The 18,130-nt window shown below is 41.1% G+C and overlaps 1 protein-coding gene across 7 annotated transcripts in view; it reads right to left on the bottom strand.

The window, feature by feature from the left end:
* Positions 1-18,130, bottom strand: part of ASPH (aspartate beta-hydroxylase) — a 232,228-nt gene that overhangs the window by 12,665 nt on the left and 201,433 nt on the right. For all 7 annotated transcript variants that reach the window (XM_075584049.1, XM_075584047.1, XM_075584043.1 and 4 more), the window contains 3 exons: positions 13,632-13,767; positions 10,536-10,627; positions 6,643-6,776 (listed from right to left, as the gene is read on the bottom strand). In XM_075584049.1, the coding sequence (XP_075440164.1) occupies positions 6,643-6,776; positions 10,536-10,627; positions 13,632-13,767 (362 nt within the window). The remainder of the gene's footprint in view (positions 1-6,642; positions 6,777-10,535; positions 10,628-13,631; positions 13,768-18,130) is intronic.

The following is an 18,130-nucleotide window of genomic DNA, read 5'->3' as shown; positions in this document are numbered from 1 at the left end:
TAAACAAATGACCCCACGGATATGTTATACTGTAGTTATATCCTTCCAGTGTGCGAATGCTGATTTATTTCACCTGGCCCATCAGGGATTTCCCTGGCAGGCCAGTCTGACCTTATAGAGCTCTCCGCAGGATAGTACTAACTGGGACGAGTGCAACCTCTTTACCATACCCATTGCCCTCAAACTCCAGGCTGACGTAGCATCAAACAACAGCAGAAAGATCCTCTTTAGGCAAGTAGGAGGGCACAACTTGCCACTGAATACCACAAATGTAGGGGCATTCATTTTTAGCACAATAGCACAGCCTCATGCTTGCTTGCTTCCCACTGGCCAAACCAAACCATTGTGGCATTAAGATCCTTTGCTCAGTCATAGTGAAGCCTAAAGGCTCTCTGCACAAAGATTATTTGAGGAGAGAAACTACCACCTTGACTGGTATGACAAAAATAACAGCTGTAGGAAGGAAAGTCGAGAGCCTTATAGGGGCTAAAGAAACCCAATTGGTTAAAAGTTTTCCCTACCCACAACTGGGTGGGAGTTAAATCTCCATTCGTTTGTACTGGCATGGAAAGGTTAAATAGAGAAAAATATTTATCAGAAGAAGAATTAGCCTTTTGTTGCATTTCGCCAATTAGTATTAAGTACTGCACAGCACATGGGCCCATAATTTACTAAGTGGCGCTTAGCATAAGACACCTTCCACAACCAAAAGACTATTCAAATTAATGTGTCATAATATTTTATTTCTAGCCAATCCGCTTTCACTTTTAAGAGCAATTCTCAGGCAGGGGAGGTGATTGGACAGGAGGCAGCAGCCAGACGGTGACTCCTCCCCCTCCCTGCCTGCAGAGGGCTCCATGCAGGACACAGTGAGGAGGGATAGTTAGTGCATGCGTGCAGAGGGTGTTTGTTTGTTTTGTATTGAGGGGGCTGAAGTATGTTTGTGTGTACAGTATGTTTATAGAGGGAGGGCTGCAGAGTGTATATGTTTGTGTGTGTGTATAGAGGGGAGGTTGCAAAGTGTGTGTGTATGTTTGTATGCTCATGCGTGTTTGTGTATATTGTTACAGAGTCACTGTTTGTGCAATGTGTGTTTCCAGCGTGCAGGAGGTCAAACTCCTCTGGAGAGGCTAGCTGCAGGTGCAGCTAATTAAGGAAGAACTCCCGACACCCAGAAAGAGACTCTCCATGAAACTGAACAAGCCTGCTGGATACGGGACTTGTCTTCAAGGAACCGGCATTCCATAGTTTGCTTAGGGAACAGAGCTGTCCTGTCAGTGTTGCAGTAACCAGAGGGATTTCCTGGACTCTCTTGGGACCGAGTTCCCCCAAAACACAAGAAAGGAAATTGTATTCTTTGTTATATGCTTGTTCCAGACCTGAGTATATTGTTTAAAGCTGGAAACTGACTTAGCCAGCCAGTGTGTTAGTTAGACACTGTTGTGTAGTTAGCCTCCCTACCGTGGAGTAGGCTTTTATTTTATGATTCAGTTTGACTTAAAGGGACAGCGTGCCTATTTGTTATTGATGTGGAAAATAAACCACTGAAGGTTAAAGCCTAAAACATACCATTTGGCCTCTTACTGACCCTACTACGAATCTGTCCTGCCACAGTTTATAGAGGGGACTGCAGTGTGTGCTTGTATGCATATAGGGGATGCGGAGTGTATAAAAGGGGGCCTGCAGTTTGTGTGTGTATATAGGGGAACTGCAGTGTATGTATATAGAGGGGGGATGCAGAGTGTGTTTGTGTGTATAGAGGGGTGATTTGCCTCGGGCCTTTAACTCTTCCAGCCATGCATTATTAGCCAGTAATGCCCTGTTCTGAGGTGATTATTACTTGAAGTAAGTAAACAATAGACATCTTGGATCTTTCCTACCAGAATACTCAAAGATAAGACAATGTTGACACTCATCTTTACCGGGCACTTAGGACTTACTACATGACCTCAGTTACACTGTGCTTGCAGCAAAATGAAATGGGGATAAATTGGGGGAATCCTTGATGGAGAATGATTTAGGAGTGCTTGTAGACAGCAGGCTTAGCAATAGTGCCCAAAGTCATACAGTAGCTGCAAAGGCAAACAAGATCTTATCTTGCATTAAACGGGCAATGGATGGAAGGGAAGTAAACATAATTATGCCCCTTTACAAAGCATTAGTAAGACCATACCTTGAATATGGAGTACAATTTTGGGCACCACTCCTTAGAAAAGACATTATGGAACTAGAGAGAGTGCAGAGAAGAGCCACCAAATTAATAAAGGGGATGGACAATCACTTATGAGCAGAGGCTAGCTAAGTTAGATGTATTTACATTAGAAAAGAGGCGTCTAAGAGGGGATATGATAACTATAAACACATATATTCGGGTACATGACAAGGAGCTTTCAAATTAACTATTCATCCCAAGGGCAGTACAAAGGACTCGGGGGCATCCCTTTAGGTTGGAGGAAAGGAGATTTCACCAGCAACAAAGGAAAGGGTTCTTTACAGTAAGGGCAGTTAAAATGTGGAATTCATTACCCATGGAGACTGTGATGGCAGATACAATACATTTATTCAAAAAAAGGTTGGACATCTCTTTAGAAAGGAAAGGTACACAAGGATATACCAAATAAGTATACATGGGAAGAATGTTGATTCAGGGATTAATCTGATTGCCAATTCTTGGAGTCAGGAAGGAATTTATTTTTCCCCTTATGAGATATCATTGGATGATATAACAATGGGTTTTTTTGTTTGCCTTCCTCTGGATCAATAAGTAAGTATAGATATAGGATAAAGAATCTGTTGTCTAAATTTATTATCGGTTGAACTTGATGGACGTACGTCTTTTTTCAACCTCATCTACTATGTAACTATGTAAAAGAAATATTAGAGAAAAATCATACACTGCAGAGATTTACCAAAAAAAGGAGACAGAAAGCTGGGCATTCGTTGAAAGGATTAATACAACTCGGCCTAATCTGATGCCTTGGAGAGAGCTGTGATTTGTTTACAACAGGGGCGCGCAAACTTTTTTTGCTGTGCCCCCCCTTGCCTGGTCCTCTCCATTCTGAGCCCCCCTCCGTACCTCATTTGACGCGTGTGACGTCACATCACATGACCCCGCTGCGTCATTTGACACTGCGTTGCCATGGACACGAGTGACACCGACAGAGTCCAGGTAAGTTTTAGAGTTGCAGGGGCCTCACGCGATCCCCCGGTATTTAATTTAAATGCCTTGGGGAAGAGCGCGAGGCCTCTGCAACTGCCCGTGCCCCTCCAGACAAATCCAGCGCCCCCACTTTGCGCACCGCTGGTTTACAATATACCGGTACACGCATTCTACATCTACAATTCTGGCAAATATGAAAATAAACTGTGTACCTAACTTGCTCAATGCCTTTTATTAGCAACGCATGGGCATGTTAGAAGGGTCAATGTGCCCTTATGCAAAATTACTTTTGAGCTTGTTCCGTGATATAAACCCTTTTCACTGTTCTGAGGTATAAACAACAGGTCTTACATGAGAGAAAACAAATGGAGGAAGTATTTGTAGTGAAGGTCACTGCAATTACGATTCAATGGTATAAAGTTCAAATGTAAGCACTTGATGTACATACAGTAAACTCAGAAATCCGATGGGAGGACAATACAATTTCCCTTCTTGTTTTCATTGTATGTGAGAGGTTTTTTAATAGGTGTATGGTCCTGTAAAATTGTACATTAATTGCTGGTTGTGATCTTCTGTAGAAACTGGTAATACAGGAATGTATACAGAATGTACTTATGCATATATTGTATATATGTCTCTGCATATGTAGCCATGCCACCTGTGGCTACTTACCTACTGTACCCTACTCCTAGCAGTAAGCCCTTGTAGAATCAGGTTGCCAGTAGTCGATATGGGTTTCCCCACTCACTGGTTCTGCATTTGAGTGACAGTGGGAGGCGGTGACACCAGTCATGGAACAGACCTGGTGCCTTCTTCCTAGCTGTACTTAAGGGCAGTGCCACCCCAAATTTAGTAGTGCCTCTACCCCCTTGAGAGAGGCAGATCACACAGCCAAGAGACTGACTATTGGGCCTTCTCTGGTCCTCTTCCCTCCGGGGGAGAGTGAGTGTGTACCATACCTCTGCCTCTGCTAGAGGGGCAGGGAAGAGCTGGGACTGCTGCGGGTGCCCTTGGCCTGTAGTGAAAGTCAAGGGACAATCCTTCAGTAGGTAGCTGAGATTTGCTGTTGTGGGCAGGACCTGCCCTGTACTGTGCTGCACAGAGAGAAACAATAATCTGTTCCTGTTTGCTTATACCTCTAGCCTGGTATGTGAACTTACTGGGGGGGAGAGGTAATCGGTTCTACGTGGGAGATCCCCTTCAGTTCCCTGGAGCCTACGCAGATGGAGGCGCTGCACTGCTAAAGATATGTAGCAGCCGACTCAGACCTCCTGTTACCAGCAGGTATCATGCACCACATACGTAATAATGGCCAAATCTCCCACCAGGTGGGGGAAACACTGTTACATATACAGGTGCGTCGACGAGTATTCTAACACTTGCCTTAAACTTGCCTTGGAAAATCTGGGGCTATAACCAACAAGATCCAGGTACATGCTGGGTACATGCTGCAAACATTTCAGTGACATTTCTGCAGAGACTAATAGCCCATCGGATTAACACAGCAGGGGTCCCTGGCAGTCCCATTCAGTTTGCCTGCCAGGGACCCCCGCTGTTAATCCGATGGGCCATGAGTCTGTCTGCAGAAATGTTGCAGCATGTACCCAGTATGTACCTGGGTCTTGCTGGTGATTGCCCCAGATTGGTTTTAGAATACTCGTCAGCACTACAATATATACTGTAAATGTATATAAACACATTGAGGCACTGTCTCCCAACACAACACGTCACCCCGACTATCTAAGTTACAACCGTGGCACACACACACTACCTGCTACCTCAAAGTGCTCCCGCACTGCGGAACATTAGTGGAGGAAATCACGCTCTAAAGCAGACTTCCTCCACTATAAATCATACTCTTGTTCTATAACCCTGCCATTTGCCTTGCCAAGCAAACCTACTTTTCTTCAACGGTCCTCTAACTCTCAATGCCTATTTGCCACCTTTAACTTCCTTCTCTGCCCAACTACAACCTTCTGCCTTCAGAACCCGAGATCTTGCCCCATTCTTCACAGACTAGGTTAAGCCAATCAGACATGACATCTCTACATGTCAAGTTCCACATGCAACACCTACCTAGCTTAGCACCCCGAAATCCACCCTCAGCTAATTTTCCCCTGTGATGGAGGATGAGTTCTCCATGCTTCTCTCATCATCTCACCCTGCAACCTGCCCCGTTGATCCTATTCTCTCACATCTTCTCTACTCCCTCTCTGGCACACTAAGCCGCACTCTAACTCATCTTTTTAACCTCTCTAACCTCTGGCACATTCCCATCTTCTTCAAAACATACACTCATAACGCCCATTCTAAATAAACCCTCTCTTGACAGCATCCCTCTCTAACTACCGCCCTATATCTCTTCTCCCCTTTGCCTCCAAGCTACTTTAATGAGTTGTATACTGTATAACCACCTAATTCACTTTCTCTCCTCCAACTCACTGCTTCCATCTGGTTTCTGCTCTCTAAACTCCACTAAGATACTGTAGCAATAACAAAAGTGGCATATGACCTACTCTCAGCTAAGGCTAAGGGTCACTTGTACTTACTAATTCTCCTGGATCTTTCTGCTGCCTTCGACACTGTCAATCACCCCCTTCTCCTGAACAGTCACTACTGACCACTCCACATGGCGAAACAATATTTTTAAGCCACATAGCAATGTGCAGTTTCCCCACAACACACAGCTAATAATGAGGGCTATATGCATACATTTCACTGTAGATTATTCATAACTCATTTGGAACAATGTGCCTCTCCGTTGCAGAGTAAAAAACAGTATGAATTCCCCAAATATTCAGTGACTATTGCTTTGTATGGTAACATCTCTGTTGCAGTATGTGATCCATTAAAAAGCAATGTAATGTGGGAACATGTTGCACACCAATAATCAAAAATAAATATGAGATACTGATACCGGTGCTCTCTAACTCAATAAGGGAAGAGCCCCTGCAATCCAATTACAGGATACACAAGAATGGAAGAGTAGAGGCTCCACAGATTTTATAAATGCAATAATGTATTGAAGCCAAATAAAGTGTCCAACGTTTTGGCTGTCACAGCAGCCTTTGTCAAGGAGTGGCCACTGCTGAGACAGCTGAAATGTTGGACACTTTATTTGGCTTCAATACATTATTGCATTTATAAAATCTGTGGAGCCTCTACTCTTCCTTTTCTTTGTCTCCATTATACAGCACCAAGTGAAATTGTGCCTACAACCCCACTGGACAATAATTATTTGATAACAGACTATAGCCTATTTTCAATGAATAATAGTGAATATATTATGTTAATAAATAGACAGGCTATGAAAACCTTCAAAGACATCCAGTTCTCATTCCATTTAAATGTTATCCGAACGTTTTAAAATAGAAAAGGATGTCCCAATGTACGTAATGCATATAATAATGTGTCATTTTATGAAAGCTCTAGTCCTTGCGTACAATTGTTAGCTTTACATCATAATGTAACAGAGAACATACCTGGTATAATTGGCACATCGTATGTTGCAGCCTTCATTTGGTATAACCAAGCCTAAGTGCATCCTGAGTCTACAATTTGTCGGTCCTGTGTGAGGCCATACATGTGTTCCTGGGTGCATAACTGAATATTTGATCTACAAAAGAGAAAAAAAATGTGGGTTCATTTTTAAGCATCAGAGATAAATCGCAGAGTCCCTCTCATCGGAAAATTCTTACTAGACAACCAGGTATTTCCATTTTTGTTAAAAGCACCACACTCATTCTCACAGTATCTGGATCAACATGAGAGCTTGTCCTACACTTAAAACCTAAAGAGTCCTGTGGGACTTCCAAAGCTCAGTATAGTTTCCTGTAATCACTGGTTACCAATATTTTTTTATAATGATGTCCCCCAAAAACATTTGTTTTGCCTCTATCGTCCTTTCCAATCTGTATCTAGCTCTCAAAGAAAAGTGCCCAACATGTGGGAGTACAGTCCCCAAAAAATCCCTTTCAAAGAATAATAATTTGGTATGGTGGAATATATTGTTTGGGTGACTGATACAGGAAAAGTGGCTTTCCTTCCCTCCTAATTCCCGATCGGCCAACACAGTATTAAGGATTCATGTTAATGCACTAAAAGGTATCACAAACTGCAACAAAGCAACACTTCTTAGTCTTCTATTGGTGACACCAGCCAAATTTATAGTTTTCTTTGGGCCAGAAACTATAGAAAATTAAAAGTCAATTTTACCAGCAACAGTGGGGTCCCTGGAGCAGGATGGTTAAGCTCATCAGGGACCTCCTGATTTTTCTAAGGTTAGAAGGAATCAAATCCTTTGGGGGGGGGGGGGGGGTGCTACTCTTAACATGCAATGTCAGAAGGACCCATATTAAATACAGATAATACTAGTAAATAAATACTAAAATCCATGAGGAGAAAGGTAGAAGCAGGTAATCTAACAATAGCACAGACTTAAGTGCATGCATGCTAATGCAAGTAGACTAGTAGATAAAATGACAGCGGTTGGAATACAATAATAACCAGAAAGGAGACAAAACAGTATGATATCAGTAATTACTGAAACATGGTGGGATGAAACTCATGACTGTGCAGTTACTGTAATTTAGGGAGGTTATTCCCATTTTTTAGAGGGATCAAGTAATTGAAGAGGTAGTGAACTAGGTTTATATGTTAAACCATATGTAAAACCTATTATAAGAGAAGATATTTATGAAGCGATTGATAAAAATGTAGATATTCTGTGGATAGAAATTTTCAGTGGAGGTAAAAGTACAAAAAAAAATGTTTATAGGGATATGCTATAAAAAAGTATCTGTGAGATTGAGGAAACATTGTTGAAATAGAAAAGACTGTAAAACTAGTTATGTTTTAATAATGGGTGATTTTAAAAATCCAGACCACTGAGGGTGCTAAAAGACAATTACGTGACTCAAATTATTGAGCAATCAACCAGAAAAGGGGCATTACCGGACTTGGTAATCGCCAACCATGTAGAAGTAATAACAAATATTCATGTCAGCAAACATTTGTGAAACAGTGATCATAACATGGTCTCATTTGAAATAAATAATCAAAACCCATATTAAAAGGAATCAACAAAGACATTTTAGAAAGGCACATTTTAGAAAAATGGGAAGTCTCTAACATTGTTGGATAAGTACATTTATTGGTGTGTAACCATGGGTAACAAATATAAAAGAACAAGTCTAAAGCAATGTGGCTAAATAAATAGGTAGGGGAAAAAATGGAAAGAAAGAGACAGGCACTTAGTGTCTTAAAGTCAGAGGCATCACATCAGAACAAAGGTTACAAAAGGAAAACAAAAACAAGGCTTGCAATAAAAAGTGAGATTAACCCCAAAAATTATTGAAGTACATTAATAACAAAAAGATTAGAAAAGAGAATATAATACCGTTTCAGTGTGTGATAGGCAGGCAAAGGAAAAATGTAAAGGCGACTTGAAAAAACTAGGGTGAATAAGGTGCCTGGCCCTGATGGCATAATGCAGAGGTTCTTAAGGAGCCACATTCAGTAATAGCAGAACCGTTACATTTAATATTGAAGGACTTCATTTCCACAGTTTTGACACCACAAGATTGGCATAAGGATGACATGGTGCCTATATTTAAAAAGGAAGCTAGATCAAAGCCAGGGAACTGCAGACATGCAAGCCTAACATCAATTTTTGATACAGCGCCACACAAGGTTAGTGTACAAAACAAAGGAAATTGACCTGGTTACAAATATTTGCACCTGGATCGAAAACTGGTTGAAGGGTGGACAGTAGTGAGTTGTCATAAATTGAACTTTTACGGTTCGGTTAATCTGATAAGGGGAGTATCTCACGGTTTGATGCTAGGGCCACTGCTTGTTTATTAATGACCTTGAGGTTGGCAAAAAGAGCAAAGTCTCAAGCTTTGCTGAGGACACTAAATTATGTAAGGTAGTAAAATCAGAGCAGGATGTAATTTGTCTCAATGAGGACTTTGATCAACTAGAAACTTGGGGAGGTAAATGGCAGATAAAGTTGAATACAGATAAATGTAAGATTATGCATTTGGGAAGCAAGAATAAACAGGCTAATTACAAACAAAATGTTACAAAATATGTCAATCATTGATGGAGAAGGATTTAAGAATGCTTGTGGACAGCAGGTTTAGTAATAGTGCTCAATGTCACACAGTAACTGCAAAGGCAAATAAGATATTATCTTGTATAAAAATAGGGAATGGGTGGAAGGGAAGAAACAATAATTTTACCACTATATAAATCCTTAGTAAGACCACACCTTGAATATGGAGTACAGTTTTGGCCACACTCCATAAATCATTATAAAAATGGAAAAAGTACAGACAAGAGCTACCAAATTAATAAAGTGGATAGAAGGTCTGACTTATGAGAAAAGGCAAGCTAAATTAGATTGTTTACATTAGAAAAGAGACATTTAAGAGGCGATATGATAACTATTTACACATATTTTTCAAGAGAACTATTCATCCCAAAGGGCAGTACAAAGGACACAGGGTCATTCCTCAAGATTGGCGGAAAGACGATCCCACCAGCATCAAAGGAAAGGGTTATTTACAGTAAGGGCAGTTAAAACATGGAATTCATTACCTATGGAGACTGTGATGGTAGATGCAATAGATATCTTTAAGAAAAGGTTAGACGTCTTTTTAGAAAGGAAAAGTATATAGGGATATATCAAATAAGTAAACAAGGGAAGTTGATCCAGGGAGAAGTCTGATTGCCTTGATTGGAGGTAGGAAAATGTATTTTTCCCTTAAGAGACATCATTAAATAATATTTCACTGTTTTTTTTTTGTTTGCCTCATTTTGAATCAATATACTGTAAATACAAATATATGATGAGTATCTGTCGTCTAAATGTAACATTCTGCAGGTTGAACTCAATGGACATATGTCTTTTTTTTTAAACTTCATCTGCTATGTACCTACAGCCGCGGCCCCTTTTAACCTCCTACTTACCCGTAAAAATGCAGGGATGTTCTCCGTTTGTCACGGAGTCTCCCACGCGTCAGCCGCATTGACGATAAGCGCTAATGGCGTTTAACATTGAAAGCACCCGCGGCGCCCAAAACGGCCGAAAACGGCCCGCATCTGCCCGCGATTTCAAAAATCGCGGGGAAACGGCCACAGGAGAGTAAAGGCGGCCGCCACTGTATATGCATAATTAATGCATGTTTTATATTTTAACTGGTGTAAACTTGATGAACTTGTTTTCAAATCAGAGTGCCACAAAGCTAATAAAATGTGCCTAAAATATAACTCCTTGATTGTAATTGTACTTTTCCAGATTTAACTCAATCGCTAGATTCTTTGAACCATCTGTGATCGTTTATTTAATCTGGAATGCGTCTTACTATACCTGTCCCCTCCTACATTCAGTTGATTCAGGAAATCTTTCTAGCAAAGCACATGTTCTGGGGGCAGCTTTACACGCATTTTCATTTTTTCGACCTGGCAGAAAAAGAAAGACTGGTATAAACAAAAATGAAACAAAAAAGAACGCAACTTGACAAACTGATAAGTAGTAATGTAATTGAGAGAACGAGCTATTGTATTGTATTGTATGTCTTTATTTATATAGCGCCATTAGTGTACATAGCGCTTCACAGTAGTAATACATGTGGTAATCAAATAAATAACAGATAATATAAATAACAGATCATGGGAATAAGTGCTTTAGACATAAAAGTAACATTTCGGAAGAGGAGTCCCTGCCCCGAGGAGCTTACAGTCTAATTGGTAGGTAGGGAGAACGTACAGAGACAGTAGGAGGGAGTTCTGGTAAGTGCGTCTGCAGGGGGCCAAGCATTATGTATCGTGTTTAGAATATCCACAGTGCTATTCATATGCTTCTTTAAGCAAGTGTGTCTTAAGGTGGGTCTTAAAGGTGGATAGAGAGGGTGCTAGTCGGGTACTGAGGGGAAGGGCATTCCAGAGGTGTGGGGCAGTCAGTGAAAAAGGTTTAAGGCGGGAGAGGGCTTTAGATACAAAGGGGGTAGAAAGAAGACATCCTTGAGAAGAACGCAAGAGTCTGGATGGTGCATACCGAGAAATTAGGGATGAGATGTAAGGAGGGGCAGAAGAATGTAAAGCTTTAAAAGTGAGGAGAAGAATGGAGTGTGAGATGCGGGATTTGATCGGAAGCCAGGAGAGGGATTTCAGGAGGGGAGATGCTGAGACAGATCTAGGAAAGAGTAGAGTGATTCTGGCAGCAGCATTTAGGATAGATTGTAGGGGAGACAGGTGAGAGGCAGGAAGGCCGGACAGCAGGAGGTTACAGTAATCAAGACGGGAGAGAATGAGGGCCTGAGTCAGAGTTTTAGCAGTCGAACAACAGAGGAAAGGGCGTATCTTAGTTATATTGCGGAGGAAAAAGCGACAAGTTTTAGAAATGTTTTGAATGTGAGGGGCGAATGTGAGAGAAGTTGAGTGTCACCCCTAGGCAGCGTGCTTGGGCTACTGGGTGAATGATTGTAGTTCCAACAGTAATGTGGAAGGAGGTAGTAGGGCCAGGTTTGGGAGGAAGTATGAGGAGCTCTGTTTTAGCCATGTTGAGTTTAAGGCGTCGGAGTGTGTATATAGTGTAGTGTATATAGGGGAAACATCACAGCATGATGGAATTTGGCAAAACTAATTATTACATCAATAATTATTCAATGCAAAAAAACTGGATGTTGGTAAATGTTAAGATTTTTTACATTTTGTACATCTTATGCAAAACTGAAACCAAAAGAAACAATGAGAAAATGAGTTCCTTCGTGGCAAATGTAATCATACAAAAAAAACCTTGTTCTCCTTGTTAGTAAATGTAAGGCTACTGGGCTACTTAAGTTAACATGGCATTTGATTTAATAAAAAAATACAGGGAAAAAGGAATACAAACTGTATTAAAATGGTGCTACTGTCACTGCGTCCATGTGAGGATCGGGCACAGGCTCCGCTAAAGAGTATAATCCAGCCCTTTATGCTGCTGGTTCGTCATCAGTGCCTGCTGTGCAGACCCCGCCCAGCAACAAATCAGGGCTCTGATTCTTGTTGCAGCTTCTGCTGTGCAGCTCTTCAGCGATTGGCTGTTCCTCCTTTATAGGCTCAGTGATTGCCTCTGCAAATCGGCTGAGCATAATAGTATTTCACTTGTGACGTCGTGCTGGTCGCAAGCACTCTGTTTTGTCTTGTCCTACCTTGCTTTTCTATACCTTTTCTTGCAGTTCCTGACATGAACCTGGCTCCTATATATGACCAACCGCCTCGCTCCAAAGCTCGACCATGGCTAGTGACCCCAACAATCCATACTCTCTCCTACCATCATGAGTATATCTACAGTATATTCCTCACTTCTCCAACCCTGACCCGGCTACCCACGACTATGAATCTGCATTCTGGACGCGACTTCGCGGCTCCAGGTCGGTGTTTCTATTTCCCCCACCTCGGCCTCGCGGTTCAGTCCAGTTTGTGGTGAGCACTTGTTACAGTCCCCTACTGCATCATCTGCCTCCTATCTTGATGATGTATATAATCCTTAGAAAATATCCCCCCCTTATCACCCATTGGTTTTTAGATTCTTATGTCAGCGAGCAGAAAAGAGATGAGAGTTTGGGATGTTTTGGGAGCCGAGAATAAGGAAGGAAAGATAAAAGTCAATACTACACTAGTCTAAACAAATAGGGAAGTTATCCACGTATTGGTTAGGAGGATGAAGGTGCAGGGGCCGCCACAATTTGGCGTCCTGTAAACTTGCTGAGTGGCGTCTCAACACCAAGACACACCACGTGACGTCACTGGTACAATGACATCACACACACCCAACATGCTTTACGCCTTCAAATGGCTTCACCTCTTTTCTAACAAGTAAATAAAACAATATATTCCTACAAAAAAAGTATTTGCTCATAGGTGTGTGTATCATAATGTCTTCACTCAAAATCAAAAAACATTTTTAATCAATTTTAGCATGTATAAATTGGAGATCAAGACTACCAATTCTCAGCATAATTTCATTTGTGTGTCATCAAGCCTTTGAAAATCTAGTTTTTAATACAATTATAAATCAGCTGTAATACTCAGACACATAATAATGTATAGGCCCCCTTATGAATATCAACACCAATAACAACTGCAACATATGTAACCTATTTACTCAATGCTGAAACAGTAAATATTTTGTCCTTGGCAAACATAGTGTGTATGATTTGAATGTTTCAATAAATATACATTTCTAAAACAGTTAATACGTAAATGAATAAATGTAAGGTCAACAGCCAAAGAGCACAACCTTGTCCTTGTTATTCAATGTAACTATTATTCTACCCAAAGGGGCTGCAACAGATGGTTATACAAGTATGTGTGGTCGTTCCTGGAAGTCATTGTCAGCTAGTTTATTTTTTTCATCATCCTCTTTATTTAAATGTCTCTCTATTTCCTATATTTGGTTACTATTCAGATTTTTTTTAGCTACCTTGTTGCCATAAAGTATATTGACTCCAGTCTCCTTTTTCCCTCAGATTTTCCTCTTCGGGAATAAAAAGGCCTTTGGCTTTATCCATCACAGCGAGTCCTTCATCACGAATTACTTTCCAGTTTGTTTCCAAAGTCTACATAGGAAAAATAATATTATTAGTAGTAATGTATTACTATAACCTCATAACCATTCTATACAATCAATAACTGGACAGCTCACTTTGACAGAACCATTCCTCTGTAAGTGGGTAGTAAGGGACAATATATTGGGACAGAGAGGGGATCTATAGAAAATGAATGTCGGATAAACATTACCTCACAAGTTTTTGCCTACTGTTTGTGCATCAGATACAGAACTGAAAGTGGAAGTCTCAATGCACAAACCTGGCAAAAGTGCAAATAGTTACTGGAAAATAATATGGTGCAATGGAAAGTTTTTAATGAATACTAACTAACCTTTGTGTTACTGAATTTCTGTATCTCTAACTTAATGTGTTATAGTATTTCAATACAAACTACTGTATATACAGTATAATTTTTTTTAAATAGTGATCAATACTGGCAGGCTACTACAGGCTCAGAAATGTGAGCTGATTTAACACGGTACAAGCAGTCGGATTTTCTAAAATATTTGCATCCTTATACATTAGGTGTCAATATCTTACAATACTGACCTTTTGACATACTTGAAAATGAGAGGTAACTCTCAATGTATTATTTCCTGGTAAAACATTTTTTATAAATAATAATAACATTAAAGTAAAGTGAGTAGGTCAAAATAATTAAATAACAACATTTACAACAACAAGAAAAATACTGCAGACTAGAGATTCGGAAATATTCAAATACAAAAGATGTAAACATAAATTAGAGCGAATATATGCAATTCCGCCAGCGGCCACAAGTCGCACACTCGATTTGCACAGTTTCATTCGACATGGCATTCAATTCACCCAGGATGAGGGGGGAGACGAAAAGCGGGAAGAAGAGGAGGAGGTCCTATTTTACTAAAATCCTGGGCACACCTGAGATATGTGCCAATAGGAATCATTGAAATATACTTTACATATCCTATTACCTTTACCACACCTTGAATATGGAGTACAATTTTGGGCACCAATCCTAAGAAAAGACATTATGGAACTAGAGAGAGTGCAGAGAAGAGCCACGAAATTAATAAAGGGGATGGACAATCTAAATTATGAGGAGAGGCTAGCTAAATTAGATGTACTTACATTAGAAAAGAGGCGTCTAAGAGGGGATATGATAACTATATACAAATATATTCGGGGACAATACAAGGAGCTTTCAAAAGAACTATTAATCCCGAGGGCAGGACAAAGGACTCGGGCCATCCCTTAAGGTTGGAGGAAAGGAAATTTCACCAGCAACAAAAGAAAGGGTTCTTTACAGTAAGGGCAGTTAAAATGTGGAATTCATTACCCATGGAGACTGTGATGGCAGATACAATAGATTTCTTCAAAAAAAGGTTGGACATCTTTTTAGATGGGAAAGGTATACAGGGATATACCAAATAAGTATACAGCTGCGGCTAAACTTACTCTCAGGCGGCCTGCACCGCGGGTAATTTAAAACCCTGTGCAGACGCGGCCATTTTTTGTTTTTTTCCGGCGCTTCTATTGTTCAGCGCCATTAGGCGCTGATTGGAGAACCGGCCGCACGCGACCGTGAGATGCGGCTGGCGCGCGGCCAATTCCGGCCGGAAAAAGAAAAAGCTGTGAAAAAAAACGGGTAAACGTTAGATTAAGCTTAGCCGCGGCTGTACATGGGAAGGATGTTGATCCAGGGATTAATCCGATTGCCAATTCTTGGAGTCAGGAGGGAATTAATTTTTCACCTTAATGGGGTTTTTTGTTTGCCTTCCTCTGGATCAATAAGTAAGTATAGATATAGGATAAAGTATCTGTTGTCTAAATTTAGCATCGGTTGAACTTGATGGACCTATGTCTTTTTTCAACCTCATCTACTATGTAACTATGTAACTATGTAACTATATTAGAATACAGTATATCTCAGGTGGGCTCCTTTTTGTGCACCAGTGTCTCTCCACGTGTTGTTTGAAGGTGGGTTTGAGGGGATATATAAATAGCATTTCGGGCGCCAGTAAAATAGTTCCTCCCTACTCTTGCTTCAATACCCCCCATATTTCCAGGTCGAAAACTTTTGGACAAATCGAATGTTAGGTTGACTCGTATATGCAAATATTGTTGGCCAGCGGCATTGCATACGTTTGAATGAAGGTATGTGAATATCCTTTTTTTTTTTTTTTAACTAAGTTGCATTCAAGTGGAATGTTGTCGAATAATTTGCACATCTCTAAAGCAGATCTTATTTATTATAGTTACATAGTAGATGAAGTTGAAAAAGACATGCGTCCATCAAGTTCAATCTATAATTGGCTGACTTCTATTCATAAAATCACCAGAGAAAACATAAATACTGACACTCGCACTGGAAAAAAAATACTGTGAAGATAAAAAAAAGGTAATGCTTAAAAACACAATTGTGAGTTAAGTCTGTCTGGGGCCCTCTGTGACATGTCATTTTCCCCTCTCTGGGACTTGCTGGATTCCGCTTGTCATGTTCTGGAATCCTAACTTAAAGGTCACTGTCTCTGTCTACAACATAATAAATAAGGGGGGGGGAGGGCGTAGTCTGTTCTATTGCTTTATGGATACATCCCTATCTACTCTCCAAGAGGCTCCTCTCCTCTTGTCCTCCATGAACCTGCCTTTCCAGAACATTCCTATCCTAAATACTCCATTGTGACATCAGGATCCCTTTGGCAACACAGCAGGGGCCCCAGAACACACTAACCTGCTAGTAACCTCTTAGGAGGGGTTTACACTGAAATGGGTCAATTACTCAGTACTAGGGAATAGTGTCTCCTCGGTAGGATACGGCCAATCTTAGCTAGGAATAGTGGCTTCAGCATAGGCTATAAATCACAGCCCTGTGTTAAATGAATTAGGAACAACTAAAGAGGTGAACTGGGTGTACAGAGATGCCAGGGTTTAGTGCCGGGAGGCAGTCATGCTGTGGGACATATATTGTTGCTAGAGGTGGAGGCCAGGGCCGGCTTCATGGCGGTTACATCGGTGTCCCGCGCCTACAAGGTCCCCGCTCCCTTCCCCACAATAATTAAAAGGATGGTAAGGGGAGAACGCGTGGGGCCTCTCTAAGTATAGATAGAGGTCCCAAAATAGGGGGAAAAGGCGGTGCACAGCGGCAATAATGTTTGGGTTCAGCACATCAAAAATAGGTTAAAAACAATGTATTGAACTGGGTGACATCAAGGATTGTGGCAACAGTTACTCTGATGCATTTCGCACAACACAGCATTACTCATGTTACATCATTTGAGTTAATTCTGTTTTATTAAGGTGTCATGTTCCCTGCAATGTTGGCCCCTGTCCTGGGGGTGTCACTGTGCACGCCTGGCGAGTTCCCTCCTCTTCAGCCTGTCTATCTGGCTGTTTTGTTGGCTTCACACCACGCGCGCATCATTTCCAGTTCCTGTTCCGCTCATGGCTCTCCATGGAGTGGGCGGTTTCCCCTGCCCTGTGGATCTCCATCCTGGGGGTGTCACTGTGCGCATCTGGCTGATTGCCTCCAGCTCACCTCATTAGTTGGAGCATGCTGCTGAAGTCATGCCCAGGCACGCCGCGTCACTTCTGGTTCTGTTTTTATGTCCAGTTTTTGGTTGCCTACAAAACGGGAGAGACCACGAGGAACCACATACTCATTAACAAAGCGCTATGTTGCGCAAAACGCGTCAGAGTAACTGTTGCCACAATCCTTGATGTCACCCAGTGTTAGGACCAATATGTCAGGCCAGAATCTGCACTCATGTTAAGCTTCCATTTTGTCTGGTCATAACTAGTTAAGATTCTGTAGTCAGCCTTTTGCTGAAATATAATTCCTAAATGCACACAGTTTCTGCTAAATTACATTTCTTTTCTTCCTGCTAAGGATATTGCTAAGATACTTTTGTGTTGTCAATTTCCTGATGTTTTAGTTAGAATATAATAGAATGGTTCTCTGCAAGAAGCAAAATAGTGTAATATAGTTGCTAAAGACTCAAGGTCTCTTTTGATAACAGACAATGAATAAGCTATGTAGTCAGACATTGCTTGTATTGTAAAAGACACGTCCCAAAAGTCACGCCACTAATATGTCCTGCCCCTAAATCACGCCTCTAATCAAAGCTACGCCCAAGACACACCTAGGATACGCTTATGTTACACCTAGGATACGCCTATGTTACGCCTCTAACCAATATCTTCTTTTTTCTGTATAAAAGTCATTACCCTATGAGTAATAAATTGAGACAAAGGATTTGAAACCTGGCTTGCGTTACGTTTCATTTCGTTCGTCTTCCAGGCCTGAAGTTCACCAAAGACCGGAGATAACAGTGGCAGGGCGTGAAAGCTTCTCCGGGGAAGCCTGCTGCAAATGGTGCAGATGGTGTAGTAT

Source organism: Ascaphus truei, chromosome 2 (assembly GCF_040206685.1).
Source record: "Ascaphus truei isolate aAscTru1 chromosome 2, aAscTru1.hap1, whole genome shotgun sequence".
Lineage (NCBI taxonomy): Eukaryota > Metazoa > Chordata > Amphibia > Anura > Ascaphidae > Ascaphus > Ascaphus truei.
Note: the sequence above shows the minus strand (reverse complement) of the source record. Positions and strands in the feature narration are given on the sequence as shown.